A 13,498-nucleotide genomic window follows, 5' to 3' on the forward strand; every position below is an offset into this window, starting at 1 on the left:
GGTGCATGCGCATAGCTGTCGAAGATACTGCCAGTTCCTGAGGGGCTGATGCTGGGAAGTGAGTGAGTTCAGGGGTGAGTGAGGGGGGGGTTAGTGCATTCATTTACTTTAGGTAAGCACTGGTGTAAGGGAACAAACAAAACATGTGTACCTGGTGGTGTAAAACAGAAAGTGGGGTCTCTGTTTGAGCTGTTAGCCCCAGACCTCCACCAAGTGTGTGAGCCTGAGTGACCAGCTGTCAGTCTGTGTCCTGAGATTTGCTGTTGACCATCAGGAACACAGTAGGGCAGCTAAGGCCCTCCAGAGGGTCATCTTCCAATATTCAACTGGCATTGTTTTATGTGAGCAAGTGTTCTCTGCTGACGTTGTGTAATTTGCATGAAATCAGGTCCCAGTTTACTTCCTCTCCCTCATTCAAAACGTACCAGTTTCTATCCAACCGATTTTCAGCTTTCTTCCCCCAGAAACCAACCTCCCCCCCACCCCCAACATTGGACTGCAGTCCTGCAACTTGCCTGCTGATGTCATGTCCCAAGTTATTGTTGTGGAGATTTACAGCACAAACAAATGGTCCAACTCGTCCATGCAGATCAGATATCCTAAATTAATCTAGTCCCATTTGCCAGCACTTGGCCCATATCCCTCTAAACCTTTCCTATACAGCACAGAAACAGACTCTTTGGTCCAACTCATCCATGCTGATCAGATATCCTAAATGAATCTAGTCCCATTTGCCAGCACTTGGCTCGTAACCCTCTAAGCCCTTCCTATTCATATCCCTATTCATGTGCCTTTTAAATGTTGTAATTCTACCAGCCTTCTCTGGCACCTCATTCCATACATATACCACCCTTTTTGTGAAAAAGTTGTCCCTTAGGTCTCTTTTAAATCTTTCCCTTCTCACCCTAAACCTATGCCTTCCAGTTCTGGACTCCCTCACCCCAGGGAAAAGACTTTGTCTATTTACCCTATCCATGCCCCTCATGATTTTATAAACCTCTATAAGGTCATCCCTCAGCCTCTGAAGCTTCAGGGGAAAAAAGCCCCAGCCTATTCAGCCTCCCCCTGTAGCGCAAACCCTCCAACCCTGGCAACATTCTTGCAGATCTTTTCTCAAGGGAGAACGTGTCAGGTAGTGCCCTTTTCTGGCAGAAGTGTGGATTCTGGTCTGCCAGAAGTGGTGGCAGGTAGGCGATGTCATGATCAATGACATTGTTCTTTGTTGTGTTTCCATTGCTGCCTTGCTTACAATGAGCTAACCAGGCTGGTTAGTGCATCCCTTAAAAGTCACCAGTGAACTCGGGCAAGAGACTTTGCAAAGAACAGCAGAAACCTCAATATCGTTAAACTTGGGGACCATTCCTGTATTGCATAAACATTGTGATTTATTTTCATCTTTGTTTTCAAATCCTTGTATGGCCCAACCCTTACCATCTCCTGCAATCTCCTCCATTTCGGGCAGCACAGAGGGTAGCACTGTTGCCTCACAGCACCATGTATCTAGATTCGATGGGTCAGGGTAGATGCTGCTCTTGCGAAGATTGATGTACACTCAATGGGCCAAATGGCCTGCTTCCCCACTGCAGGGCTTCTGAGATTCCCACAGCCCTCTGAAACATCTGCATGCATCTAATTTAAGCTCCTTTTGCACTCACAGTTCTAAAATATCCACCATTGGTGGCTGGATCTGCAGTTGTCTACATCCCAGGCTCTGAAATACTCTCCTGAAATGTGGCCATCACTCTTGCTTTCTTCCTTTAACATAATTTGAAAAAGCTAGCTCTTTGACAAGGCTTTTAGTCAGCTGATCTATTATCTTCTTATATGTCAGGTGTCCTACTTTATAATGCTTCTGTGAACTACCTTGAGTGGTTTCATTACATGCACTATGCAAATATAAGTTGTAAATGCAACTTTTTCAGTTTTTCTATCATATTTGCAGATGAACAGAACTAAAAATGATGAAGAAGATTATTGGAACAGTACTAAATGCAAAGCTTTTGTATTTGACGATGATGATGAATTTACAGAGGTGAGTACCTTGCATGCATTTAAATTTGCAAATTAAGTTTTTGTAAGTTGCTTTGAAGGTACTCTTTGCTTACAATCCTCTTTTTGTCGGTCGGGGCGTGATTCTTGTCATATCTTCTCAGGCCTCAGGACATTCCAAACTCCTTGCAACCATTGAATTAATTAGATTAGATTACTTACAGTGTGGAAACAGGCCCTTCGGCCCAACAAGTCCACACCGACCCGCCGAAGCGCAACCCACCCATACCCCTACATACACCCCTTACCTAACACTACGGGCAATTTAGCATGGCCAATTCACCTGACCCGCACATCTTTGGACTGTGGGAGGAAACCGGAGCACCCGGAGGAAACCCACGCAGACACGGGGAGAACGTGCAAACTCCACACAGTCAGTCGCCTGAGTCGGGAAATGAACCCGGGTCTCAGGCGCTGTGAGGCAGCAGTGCTAACCACTGCGCCACCGTGCCGCCCAATCTCTGTAGACAACTAGGATACCAACCTTTGTGTAGCAGGATCCCACAACTATCTTGAGATAATGCTCTCTGGTTCTAGATACTCCCATAAGGGGAAACATTCTCCCAGCATTTACCCTGTCAAACCCCTTCAGAATCGTGTATGGTTCTAGGAAGAACAAAGAAAATTACCGCACAGGAACAAGCCACTCCAAGCCTATCCTGATCCTCTATCTAAACCTGTCACCTATTTTCTAAGGATCTGTATCCCTTTGCTCCCTGCCCATTCATGGATCCGTTAGATACATCTTAAATGCTATCATGCCTGCTTCTATCACCTTCGCTGGCAATGCCACCCTCTGTGTAAAGAACTTTCCACATATCTCCCTTAAACTTGTCCTCTCTCACCTTGAACTCGTGATCCTTTGTAATTGAGTCCCCCACTCTGGGAAAAGCTTCTTGCTATCCACCCTGTCTATACCTTCCATGATTTTGTAGCCCTCAATCAGGTGCCCCCTCAGCCTCAGTCTTTCAAATGAAAAAATCCTAATCTACTCCATGTCTCTTCATAGCTCACACCTTCTGTTCCATGCAGCATCCTGATGAACCTCCTCTGCACCCTCTCCAAAGCATCCACATCCCTTTGGTAATGTGGCGAACAGAACTGTGTGCGGTATTCCAACTGTGGCCAAACCAAAGTCCTATACAACTGTAACATGACCTGCCACCTCTAGTATTCAATACCCGGTCTGATGAAAGAAAGCATGCCGCATGCCTTCATGACCTATCTATTGACCCACGTTGCCACCTTCAGGGTACAATGGACCTGAACACCCAGATCTCTCTGTCCATCAATTTTCCCCAGGGCTTTTCAATTTACCATATAATTCGCTTCAGTGAAATCACCTCTCATTCTGTTAATCTCCAAAGAGTAGAGTTCCACTCTGTCGAGTCTAATCTCTTAAGAAATTCCTCCATACTGGGGATCGTCAAAGTGAATCTTCACTGAACTACCTCCAATGAAAAGATATTTTTTCTTAAATAGGGGGACCAAAACTGCATACAGTACTCTTGATGTGTTCTGACAGCACCTTGTCGAGTTGTAGTAAGGCTTCCCTATCCTTGTGCAACAACATTCCTGTACCTACTGCACCTGCGTTCTAGCTTTCTGTGTTTCAAGCACATGTATACCCAACACCCTTTATTTGAGGCTTTCTGCAATTTCTCTCCATATAAATAATATTCAGTTCTTTTGTTTTCCCTTCCAAAAGAACAGTTTTGCACTTACCTATATAGAGGAACCTCGATTATCTGAACGAGATGGGCGGGCACTATTTCATTCAGATAATTCATTATTCGGTTAATTGAATCATGCCTTTCCGCTGGGGCTTGGAGTTTTCTGTTAAGTCCGCTCCCTGTTCAGGAGATGAGGCAGCAACACACCGCGGGCAAGAGAGAGAAAACTGTTGGTGGTTTAACCTGAGGGTCACCACGCCTCAGGCAATGGCAAAGGAGAAATTGCGAAGGAGAATCCTTTATGGTAACCTCAGCCATTGCAGTACTACACTGTTGATGTTACGCTGCATCAGAAACCAGCATTCAGTGACCACGTGACATTTGAATATATCCGGTTTCGTACAATCTGACTCACCAACTCATAAAGAGCTTGTTAATCTTGTATGACAGCTTGCATTTTGTATTGTCACTTTAGCTGAAAGAGTCCAAGCGAGCAGTTAACAGTCTTGCTGGTATCGTGGATGATGATGATGATGATGTGGAGAAGGTTAGCTGGAGTGGGGAGCCTGTGGGAAGTAAGTATTGGGGGTTTCACTCACTTTACTACAACCTAAAACCTTTTTTTCCTCTCATTCTGCCACTAACTGTCCATATTCATACTTCCTCCCCGACTCTTGTTCACTGTCTCTGACACACACCAACTCTGTCACTTTCTCCCCCACAATTGTCTTATCTCTTCTCTAAATCTCTCAGCTTTACCCCCTCCAACTCTCTTGTCCTGTTCCCCCATCACCACTGTCCTGTTTCTCCCCTCCCGTACTCTCTTGTCTTGCACCCCTCCAAGTCTTGCGACTCTACCCATGTTCCTGCGTCATCTTTCCCAGCTCCACCCCCTGTTGTTGCTCTCTGCCCTGTCTTGTTTCCCCTCCACTCTCTCATCTCTCTCCACCCCCACACTCTCATCTATTCCCCCCCATCCCTCTCACCCTCAACTCTTTCTCAACTCTTCCCCACTCTCTTGTCTGTTCCTCCAACTCTCTTGTCTCTCCCTCCCAACTCTCTTCCCCACCCCCCCCCACAACTCTCATTTCACCTTCCTCAACTCTAATCCCTCCTCTTACTTTGGTGTAGCCATAAATACATTTTCCAAAATTCTTTAGATTTTAGACCTGTTGCAATGGATTGGAAGTTAAAATTGTTATTCAACGCAGTCAAGGGACGTCAGGTCAAATCAACTTGATTGAATTTTTTGAAGACGTGACCAGGTGTGTAGATGAGGGCAATGTTTTTGATATAGTCTGCTTGGACTTTGATATTATTTGCAATTCTGGAATCCACATTATAGGAGGTTTGTGATAGCGCTGCAGAGCGTGCAGTGGAGATTTACTAGGATGCTGCCTGGACTAGCGATTTTCAGTTACGAGGAGAGGTTAGACAGGCTGGGATTGTTTAAAAACTGAGAAGGGACATTATTGAGATATATAAAATTATCAGGGGCATAGACAAGATTGACAGGAAGGAATGTTTCCCCTTGATGGAAGGGTCAGTAACCAGGGGCATAGATTTAAGGTAAGGAGCAGAAGGTCTCAAAGAGGTGTGAGGAAAATTTTTTTTCATCTAGAGTGTGGGAGTCTGGAGCTCACTGTCTGTAAGGGGTGGTCGAGGAAGAAACCCTCAATTGTTTAAGAAATATTTAGATACGCACTTGTGATGTCAAGGCATAGAAGGCTATAGGGGAAGTGCTGGCAAATTAGATTAGACAGGTTTTGACTAGCATAGACACAGTGGGCCAAAGGGCTTTTCTCAGTGCTGTAGTTCTCTATGATACTTTAAAACATAGGGATAGTGTAAACAAGCGTACCTGCTTTCAGTCATCAGGGAAATGTTGAAACTTATTTTAAAGAGTTCTTTTTTTTAAGATATTTTTATTAGAAATTTAACATTTTTACAAGTTTACAAAAATAAACAAAACTCTCAAATACAAACATTGATATACAATTAAATCAAATATACAATAGTCAAAATTTAACAAAGGAAAAGAAAATACCGAAATAGGAAAATAACAAAACTCAACTTTCTACTAATCTAACCTACAACTAACCAGAGTGTATACTTAAGTCTCTTACATGCTCGGAATGTATTAACATCAAATGTAATAAAACCCATATTCGTGCGGGATTCCTCTCCTCAGGGGCCCCCGAGCAGCCAGGTTTGTAATCTCCATTAAATAAAAGCCCTTGTTAGGATGGCCGAAACATCTGCATTTATGTAATTCAAGAAGGACTGCCATATTTTATAAAATAATTCATTTAAAGAGTTCTTAATGATGTGCATTATTTTGCCCTATTTTGTGGAAAGAGTAAATGTGTATGCCAAATTTTGAGAATTTTACAACGAGTACATGAAAACAAATCAGTAGATGGGGTATTTATTTTCATTTTCTAATTAGTCTGTTCAGAAAGATGTTAATAAAATACCTCTGGAGCAGGTAGTACTTGAAACTGGGCACAGTTGCTTTTCTGACAGACGTTTCATAAGGTGCCATATGACCAGTCAATATAGTAAAATATGGAGTGAGGGATAATATTTTAGCTCAGACAGGAAGCAGAAAGTAAAACTTAAGCAGGGCATTTTCAAACTGGTGGGTACCAACAAGTATTGGGGCCTGAGCTATTTACATTCAATGACTTGGATAAATAAATTAAAAACCAGAAACTTTGGGAGACAAATTGCACGCTGATCTCTCGAACCCATCAAATTTTGAGTCAGACAGAGCCGGTTTAGAGAGGTCAGGGATCACCCTACAGTGGGAAAAGATGGGGATATAAAGTTGATAACTAGTCAGTGCCAGTGCAGTATCGAGTTGCACAAGGTCAGTTATTTTACTCATTTAAAAAGAATCAACCTTAATGACACCTGATAAAAATGTCTAGTTTCCAGATGGCTAGATTTGAGACAATGTTGCATTTAATTCTATTGACAATGCAAAATTTGTTGGGGATCCTTGTTGTGAAGAGGATATAAAGAAGCTGCAAAGAGATATATTGTTGGCAGATTAAGTGAGTGGGCAATGAAGTATCAGATAGAATGTAAGTTTGGAGATTGGACAGACTGAGGTTGTTTTCCTTGGAGCAAAGGAGTCTGAGAAGGGACATGATTGAGATGTATAAAGTTATTAATGGGCATGGATTGGGTAAACAGGAAGGAATTTTTCCCCTTAATGGAAGGTTCACTGACCAGATGGCATAGATTTAAGGTAAAGAAAGTTTAAAGATGCGAGGAAACTTTCTTTCACCAAGGCTGATGGGCATCTGGAACTTGCCTGTAAGAGTAGTGGGGCAGAAACCACTAAATACTTCTCAAATGTGCACTTACGGTGCTAAGTCATACAATGGTATGGTCCTCGGGATTAAAACATTTAGGTATTTGTTTTTTGATCAGTGCAAACTTGATGGCATGAAGGGTCTTTTTTTGTGCTCTCGACATCTGTGGCTTCTCCCCTCCTCTGTCACTTTTTCTCCCTCTCAGTTTTTCTCTAATCCCTCTGTGCTCCCTCCCCTGTGCTCTTTATTCTCTCCCCACCCATCCCCATGCGCTCAACTGCCCACCGTTTGCTTCCTTTCCCCAACCTGATTACTCTTCCTCTCCCCCGACTCGAACAGTCTCCCCTCCCTCACATTCATCCTTTCCCGTTCCCCTGACCTCTTTCTCCCACATCATCCCCATTCACCCTTTGCCCTGCCTTTCAAATCCCCATGTCAAGAATGCATCAAGAAAAGACTTTTTGGCATTGCCTTTCAAGACTTCAATATGTTCTAACATTTTACAAGTGTGAAATTACTGTTACCAATATAGAAAGCAGAGAAAAATCCCGAATGTGAAGGGATTCAAATTCTGATTGCACTAGGAAATGATCTGAATGTTGCATTGGAAATTGGCGACAATGTATTTAAAGTGTCTCAAATGCAACTGAGGTGAAGGCGATCTTGGCACCCCTATATCAGTACCTGATGCACTTCTGAATTATATATTTCTTTGTCCTCAGGTATCTCCTGGTCAATCAAAGAAAGCACAACAGGAATTCGGGCAGGTGACATCCGAGACTCCACTCCTACCAGGTCTTTTTCTGATGCAGCACAGCCGACTATTTCCAAGCCTGCCTCTACGTATTCCCTAAGCAGCTTCTTTAAAGGTAGTAACCACCATTTGGGCATTCACTGAGCTTGCTACACTGCAGATGAGCACACAAAACTACTGCACCAGGGTGGCACGGTGGCTCAGTGGTTAGCACTACTGCCTCACAGCGCCAGAGACCCGGGTTCAATTCCCACCTCGGATGACTGTCTTTGTGGAGTTTGCGCATTCTCCCAGTGTTTGCGTGTGTTTCCTCTGGATGCTCCAGTTTCCTCCCACAATCCAAAGATGTGCAGGTTAGGTGAATTGGCCATGTTAGGTACATTAGTCAGGAGTAAATGTAGAAGAATAGGTCTGGGTGGGTTGCTCTTCAGCCCAACAAGTCTGCACCAACCCTCCAAAGGACCTGTTTCCATACTGTAGGAAATCTAAGCTAATAAAAAAGGCCAGGTGGTCAAGCCTGTCTTTCCCTTACAGTTGTGGTTGCTGGAGCATTGTGTATATGCATATCCCACTGTTAACATAGTGCCTGCTCCACAGATGTCTAATCTCCTTAGATAGTGGGGAGGAGGACTCAGGATTGTTAGCAGAAGAAAGGATACTGGAAAATTACTCTCTGAAGACCACCCCACTTCCCCATTTAGGCTCCTGAATTGCTGAGTTTTGAACTGCTAATCACCTTGGCAACTGTGCAGTGATGAACCATTCATCTTTGAACTGTTCCATACCCTGAAACAAGATATGCTTTAGCAGTTTCTCCCACCCCACATTGAGAGGTGAGTGAATTTGACTGAATATGGCATCAAGGAGCCATAACAAAACTGTAATCAGTGGGTATCCACTGTTTGGAGTCATACCTGGCATGTAAAAATTGGTTGTAATTGTTGGAGGTCAGCCATCTCCAGAACATCTCTGCAGGAGTTCCTAAGGATAGTATCCAAGACCCAGCCATCTTCACCTGCCTCACCAATTACTTTTCCTCCATCCTAAGGTCAGAAGTAGGGATGTTAGCCGATGGCTAACAGTGTTCAGCACCATTTGTGACTTCTCAGATACTGAAGCAGTCCATGTGCAAATGCAACAAAATTTGTACAATATTCAGGCCTGTTAAGTGGCAAATAATATTCACCCCACACAAATGCCAGACAATGAGTATCTTCAATAAGAGACAATCTAACCACTGCCCCTTGACAGTCAATGGTGTTACCATCAGTGAATCCCCCACAATCAACATCCTAGGGTGACTATTGACTAGTAACTCAGCTGGCTTCACCACATAAGGACAGTGGCTACAAGAGCAGGTCCAAAAGCTAGGAAGACAATGGCGAGTAACTGTCCTCTTGACTCCCCAAAGCCTGTCCACCACTTACAAGGCACAAGTCAGGAGTGTGGTGGAATAGTCCCCACTTGCCTGGATGGGTGCACCTCCAGCAACACTCAACCATCCAGGGCAAAACAGCATGCTTGATTAGTAATACTGTACATCCATAAGCATCCACTCCCTCCACCACTGATGCTCAGTATCAGCAGTATATACTGTCAACAAGATGCACTGCAGAAATTCACCAAAGATCCCCAGATGTCATCTTCCAAACCCACAAACTCTTCTATCTGGAAGGACGAGGATAACAGATACGTAAGAACACCACCACCTGCAAGTTCCGCTCCAAGCCACTCGCCATCCTAACTTGGAAATATATCAGCATTCCTACCTTGTTGCTCGGTCAAAATCCTAGAATTCTCTCTGTAAGGACATTGTGGGCCAACCTACAGCACATGAGCTACAGTGGTTCAAGAAGGCAGCTTACCACCACCTCAAGGGCAGCTGTGGATTTGCAATAAGTCCTGGCCAGCCAGTGATGACCACCTCCCAACAGGGAATAAAAAAAGATTGACCATTTCAATCCCTTTCAGTCGTGCTAGCTCTCAGTGTCTTCCAATATCCCAACTCAAGATGCTGTCCTTTGTGTGAGTCCGAATGTTCACTGTATTCAAACAGTAATGGGAACCAAAACCTCATTGCCAGTTCCCTTTGCACCAAGTCCCATTCCTCCATCTACCTTGTGCTTGCAGACCTGGATTGGCTCCTGTCTGCCAACATCTTGACTTTAAATTCTTGTTCATGTGTTTAAATTTTCCTGCTGTATCTGTGATCTGCTCCAGCCTCACAACCCTCAGCACTGACTTAATTCAGGTCTCTTTCTTATCCCAATTTTCATTGCTCTGTCATTCCCTCCGAAAGTTCACTATCTCTTGATTTATCTGCTCTTTTTTAATATTCCTGAGAACCTGTCACTTTTAACTAAGCTTTGGTCACTTTTCCTAATATCTCCTTGTGTGACTGATGTCACAAATGTTTGAATGTCTTTTTGGAAACTTTTGCACTTGTGAAGTGTATTGGAAGGTTTTTCTCCCTTAAGGGCATTGAATGAATTCAAGTTATTTTCGACAACATGCAGGCAGTCACACCTCAAAAGTGCTTTGTATATATCATTCAGCAAGAGGAAATAGTTGAGGAGGTTGATCTCCAATGTATACTAATTGTGTTTAATTGTATGCAGATAGAGCATTAACTGGGAATGCAGGTAAATAGTAATGACTGAAACAGTGGTGATTGGGTTTGGAAGTGCATGCTTGGAATGTGTATCTCTATGAATATAAGCTTGTAAAAGTACATAAAGATTTGCTCTCGTTCTATCCTTCATTGCCTGGCTTTTCAGAATAGATTGGGATGTAGAGTCATCAATCTGTTTTTAAGTGGAATCCTTAATGTACTTTGAATGCTGTGAACTCTGCTTTTGGCTGTATGCTAGCTATTTCAATTTCTATTCCTGATGCCAAAATCACTAGATGTAATGCAATTGCAGTAGATCTGTGGCAAGCAGAGAGTCACTGAACACATTTTAAAAGCACGTGCATGTGTTTTATCACCAGAAAATGTGATATTCCACTAAAGTATAAATCCAGTTAAATCTCAAAGTCTGAAAGATAATGTGACATTTGTTCCTGCCAATCTATTCCGATGATGGATAAATCTGATTTTTGTAAAGTGAGTGTAATAAGTGATAGTCCTGTGCTGTATTGCATTCATCTGACTTTGGACTTATTTTATTTCACAGGTAAAAGGGATTCTTCAAGTGCTTTATTTGGGGTTGGTCGGCCTGGGAATTTCCAGTCACTTTCTGATTGTAAGTTTGTCCAGTGTTTAATTGAATTTAGATCAGTTGGTCCATTTTGAGTTTATTTTGCATGTAAACTTTCTCCCGTCCTTTTCAATATAACACTATTGCCAAATTCTATCCCTTTCTCCCTTGTATTTATCCATATTTCTCATACGAGTTTCTACGCTCATTGCTTCAACCAAATGGTAGCGAGTTCCACATCCTAACCACTTCACAATAAAAAAGTTTCTCTTCCTAGGTTTATTGGTGACAATCTTAGATTACTGCCCCTAGTTTTGGCTCCCTTTGCATTCAGAAACACTACATCTACTCTATCAAACCCTTATATAACTTTAAAAGCCTCTATCAGACCAGTCTGGAGAAAATAGAATAAAACAAAGAACTGTGGATGTTACTGATCTGAAGAAAACACAAACAGAAATTGCTGGACAAACTCAACAGGTTTGGCAGTATCTGTGGGGCGAAGACAGAGTTAATGTTTTGAGTTCAGTGACCCTGAATGGGTCTGACTAGTTTTGTATTCCTGTAGAATGTAGACCCAGCTTATTCATTCATTCCTGATTAATCTAAGTTCTTCATATTGTGTACTTGAGATCTTAATAATTTCCCCTAGTTGCCAGCCTTTACTTATGGCTTCACTACGGAGCTTGCAAAACTCTCTGTAAAATTATTTATGGAATCAGCTTCAAAAACTGCACTGGCCATCCTGATCCTTGACTCAGCTCTCCCCTCTTTTGAAGTGGAAGAATTAAAATGATGTGGAATGTTGGTGAGAGAGGGTGTTGGTTTTTTTTTGAAGACTGCTCATCAGAGGGATGACAGCATGATAGAATGTAGTTTCATACTTGTTGCTTTCTCTGCATGGAATATGTCTAATTTCTGCTGTGCTACAGTGATTGATTATGCAATTCTCTTCTCCCCATCTAAAAGGGGAGGAGGAAGAATTGGATGAAGGGTTGGCATGTTGTTAACACTTGAATTCCACAGAAAAGCAGGAAGCCTTCTGCCATTTCCTCAAGAGTCCCTCTTGGACCCTATGGGAGCCATCCTTTGAGTGAATTTCTTTTTTAAAAAATCATCGTGATGTAATATAAGCCTCACTAACTAGACTGACTTTTAATGCCCATTTGTATTTACACTTGAGAAGGTGATGCTGAGCAGCCATCATTGCGGTCCTCATGCTCTAGGTGGACCAGCAATGTGGTTGACTCTTAACTGCCCTCTGGGCAATTAGGGATGGACAATGAATGTTGCCTTGAGAGTGTGGCGCTGGAAAAGCACAGTAGGTCAGGCAGCATCCGAGGAGCAGGAGAATCAACGTTTTGGGCCAAAGTCCTTCATCAGAAATCAGGAATAAGTGCTGCCTAGCCAGCCTGCCTCATCCTGTGAATGATTTAATTTTTAAAAAAAGGTGCACCCACAGTGCTATTAGGGAGGGAATTCCAGATTTTTCATGTTTCTAGATGTTGTGTGGGGCATTTGGAGGGGATCTTGTTGATGATGGTGTTTCTATGAGTGTTGTCCACACGATTGCCACTGTGACTTGGTGGTGAGTAGTATGAATTTTTAAGGTGCTGAATAGGATGCTGATCAAGAGGCTGTTCTGGGAACGCTGAATGAGCAAGTTTTCGTGGAGGAATTGTCATCTGAGAGACTGCTCAACATTAGGACAAGGAGATTTAAAAACAAATTTGAGGTTGCTTTCTGTTAATATAGTCATGATAGTAATTGCTCTTCAATGCTTCTTTGTCAGCTGTTGTAGGCTCAGCCAACACAAGCTATGCACCTGATCTACGTAAATCAAAGGCCGATTACAAGGTAGGTAGAATTAATTAATTTAATTTGCCTTTGTTAAGTATTAGCTGAACGCTAAACTGATTGTATCACTGTAATATAAGTAGTAACCAGAAAAGAGGAGCATTTAGCCTATTGCAGTTCAAAAAGATTTTCTAAAGTGTTTTAATTTTTTAATTCCACATTACAATCCATACCTGATCCTGTGATGTTCAGACATTTCTTAGATATGTTCATTGCCTGAGCATCCATAATCCTCTGTTGAATTTCAAAGGCTCTTATTCACCTGAGTGAAGCGATTTCTCCTCAATAGCTAATCCCTTATTTATACAATATGATCCCAGCCTGGATTCTCCATACAGAGGAAACTCAGCACTTATGCTGTGAACTACCTGAAGAATTTTATATTTTTCAAATCCAGTAATGGCTATGAATATTTAAGTTAATCATTTTAAGCAATTTTTGGAGATAATGTTTGGAGAACTAGAGATTTATGGTAGCAGCAGACCCTCACTGGTTAACCATAACCTAAGCGGCTTAGAATCATGAAAGGTTATGGCACAGAATGAGACCATAGCAATATAGGAACAAGGGTAGGCCACTTGGACCTTCAGGACAATGCCACCGTTCAATAAGATCTCAGTTCCACTTTCCTCCTTGCACTCC

The 13,498-nt window shown here is 42.5% G+C and overlaps 1 protein-coding gene across 3 annotated transcripts in view; it reads left to right on the forward strand.

Annotated features, from left to right (window-relative positions):
* The window catches only part of vipas39 (VPS33B interacting protein, apical-basolateral polarity regulator, spe-39 homolog), a 59,633-nt gene continuing 46,135 nt past the window's right edge, over positions 1 to 13,498 (forward strand). The window contains exons 1-6 of one of the 3 annotated variants that reach the window (XM_060828574.1): positions 1 to 58; positions 1,943 to 2,032; positions 4,198 to 4,297; positions 7,768 to 7,914; positions 10,976 to 11,044; positions 12,792 to 12,856. In XM_060828574.1, coding sequence (XP_060684557.1) covers positions 1,943 to 2,032; positions 4,198 to 4,297; positions 7,768 to 7,914; positions 10,976 to 11,044; positions 12,792 to 12,856 — 471 coding nt within the window. In that variant the 5' untranslated portion in view covers positions 1 to 58. Of the gene's footprint in view, positions 75 to 1,942; positions 2,033 to 4,197; positions 4,298 to 7,767; positions 7,915 to 10,975; positions 11,045 to 12,791; positions 12,857 to 13,498 lie in introns of all 3 variants that reach the window. The other 2 variants (XM_060828575.1, XM_060828573.1) reach the window with 2 other exon arrangements.

Source organism: Hemiscyllium ocellatum, chromosome 8 (genome assembly GCF_020745735.1).
Source record: "Hemiscyllium ocellatum isolate sHemOce1 chromosome 8, sHemOce1.pat.X.cur, whole genome shotgun sequence".
Lineage (NCBI taxonomy): Eukaryota > Metazoa > Chordata > Chondrichthyes > Orectolobiformes > Hemiscylliidae > Hemiscyllium > Hemiscyllium ocellatum.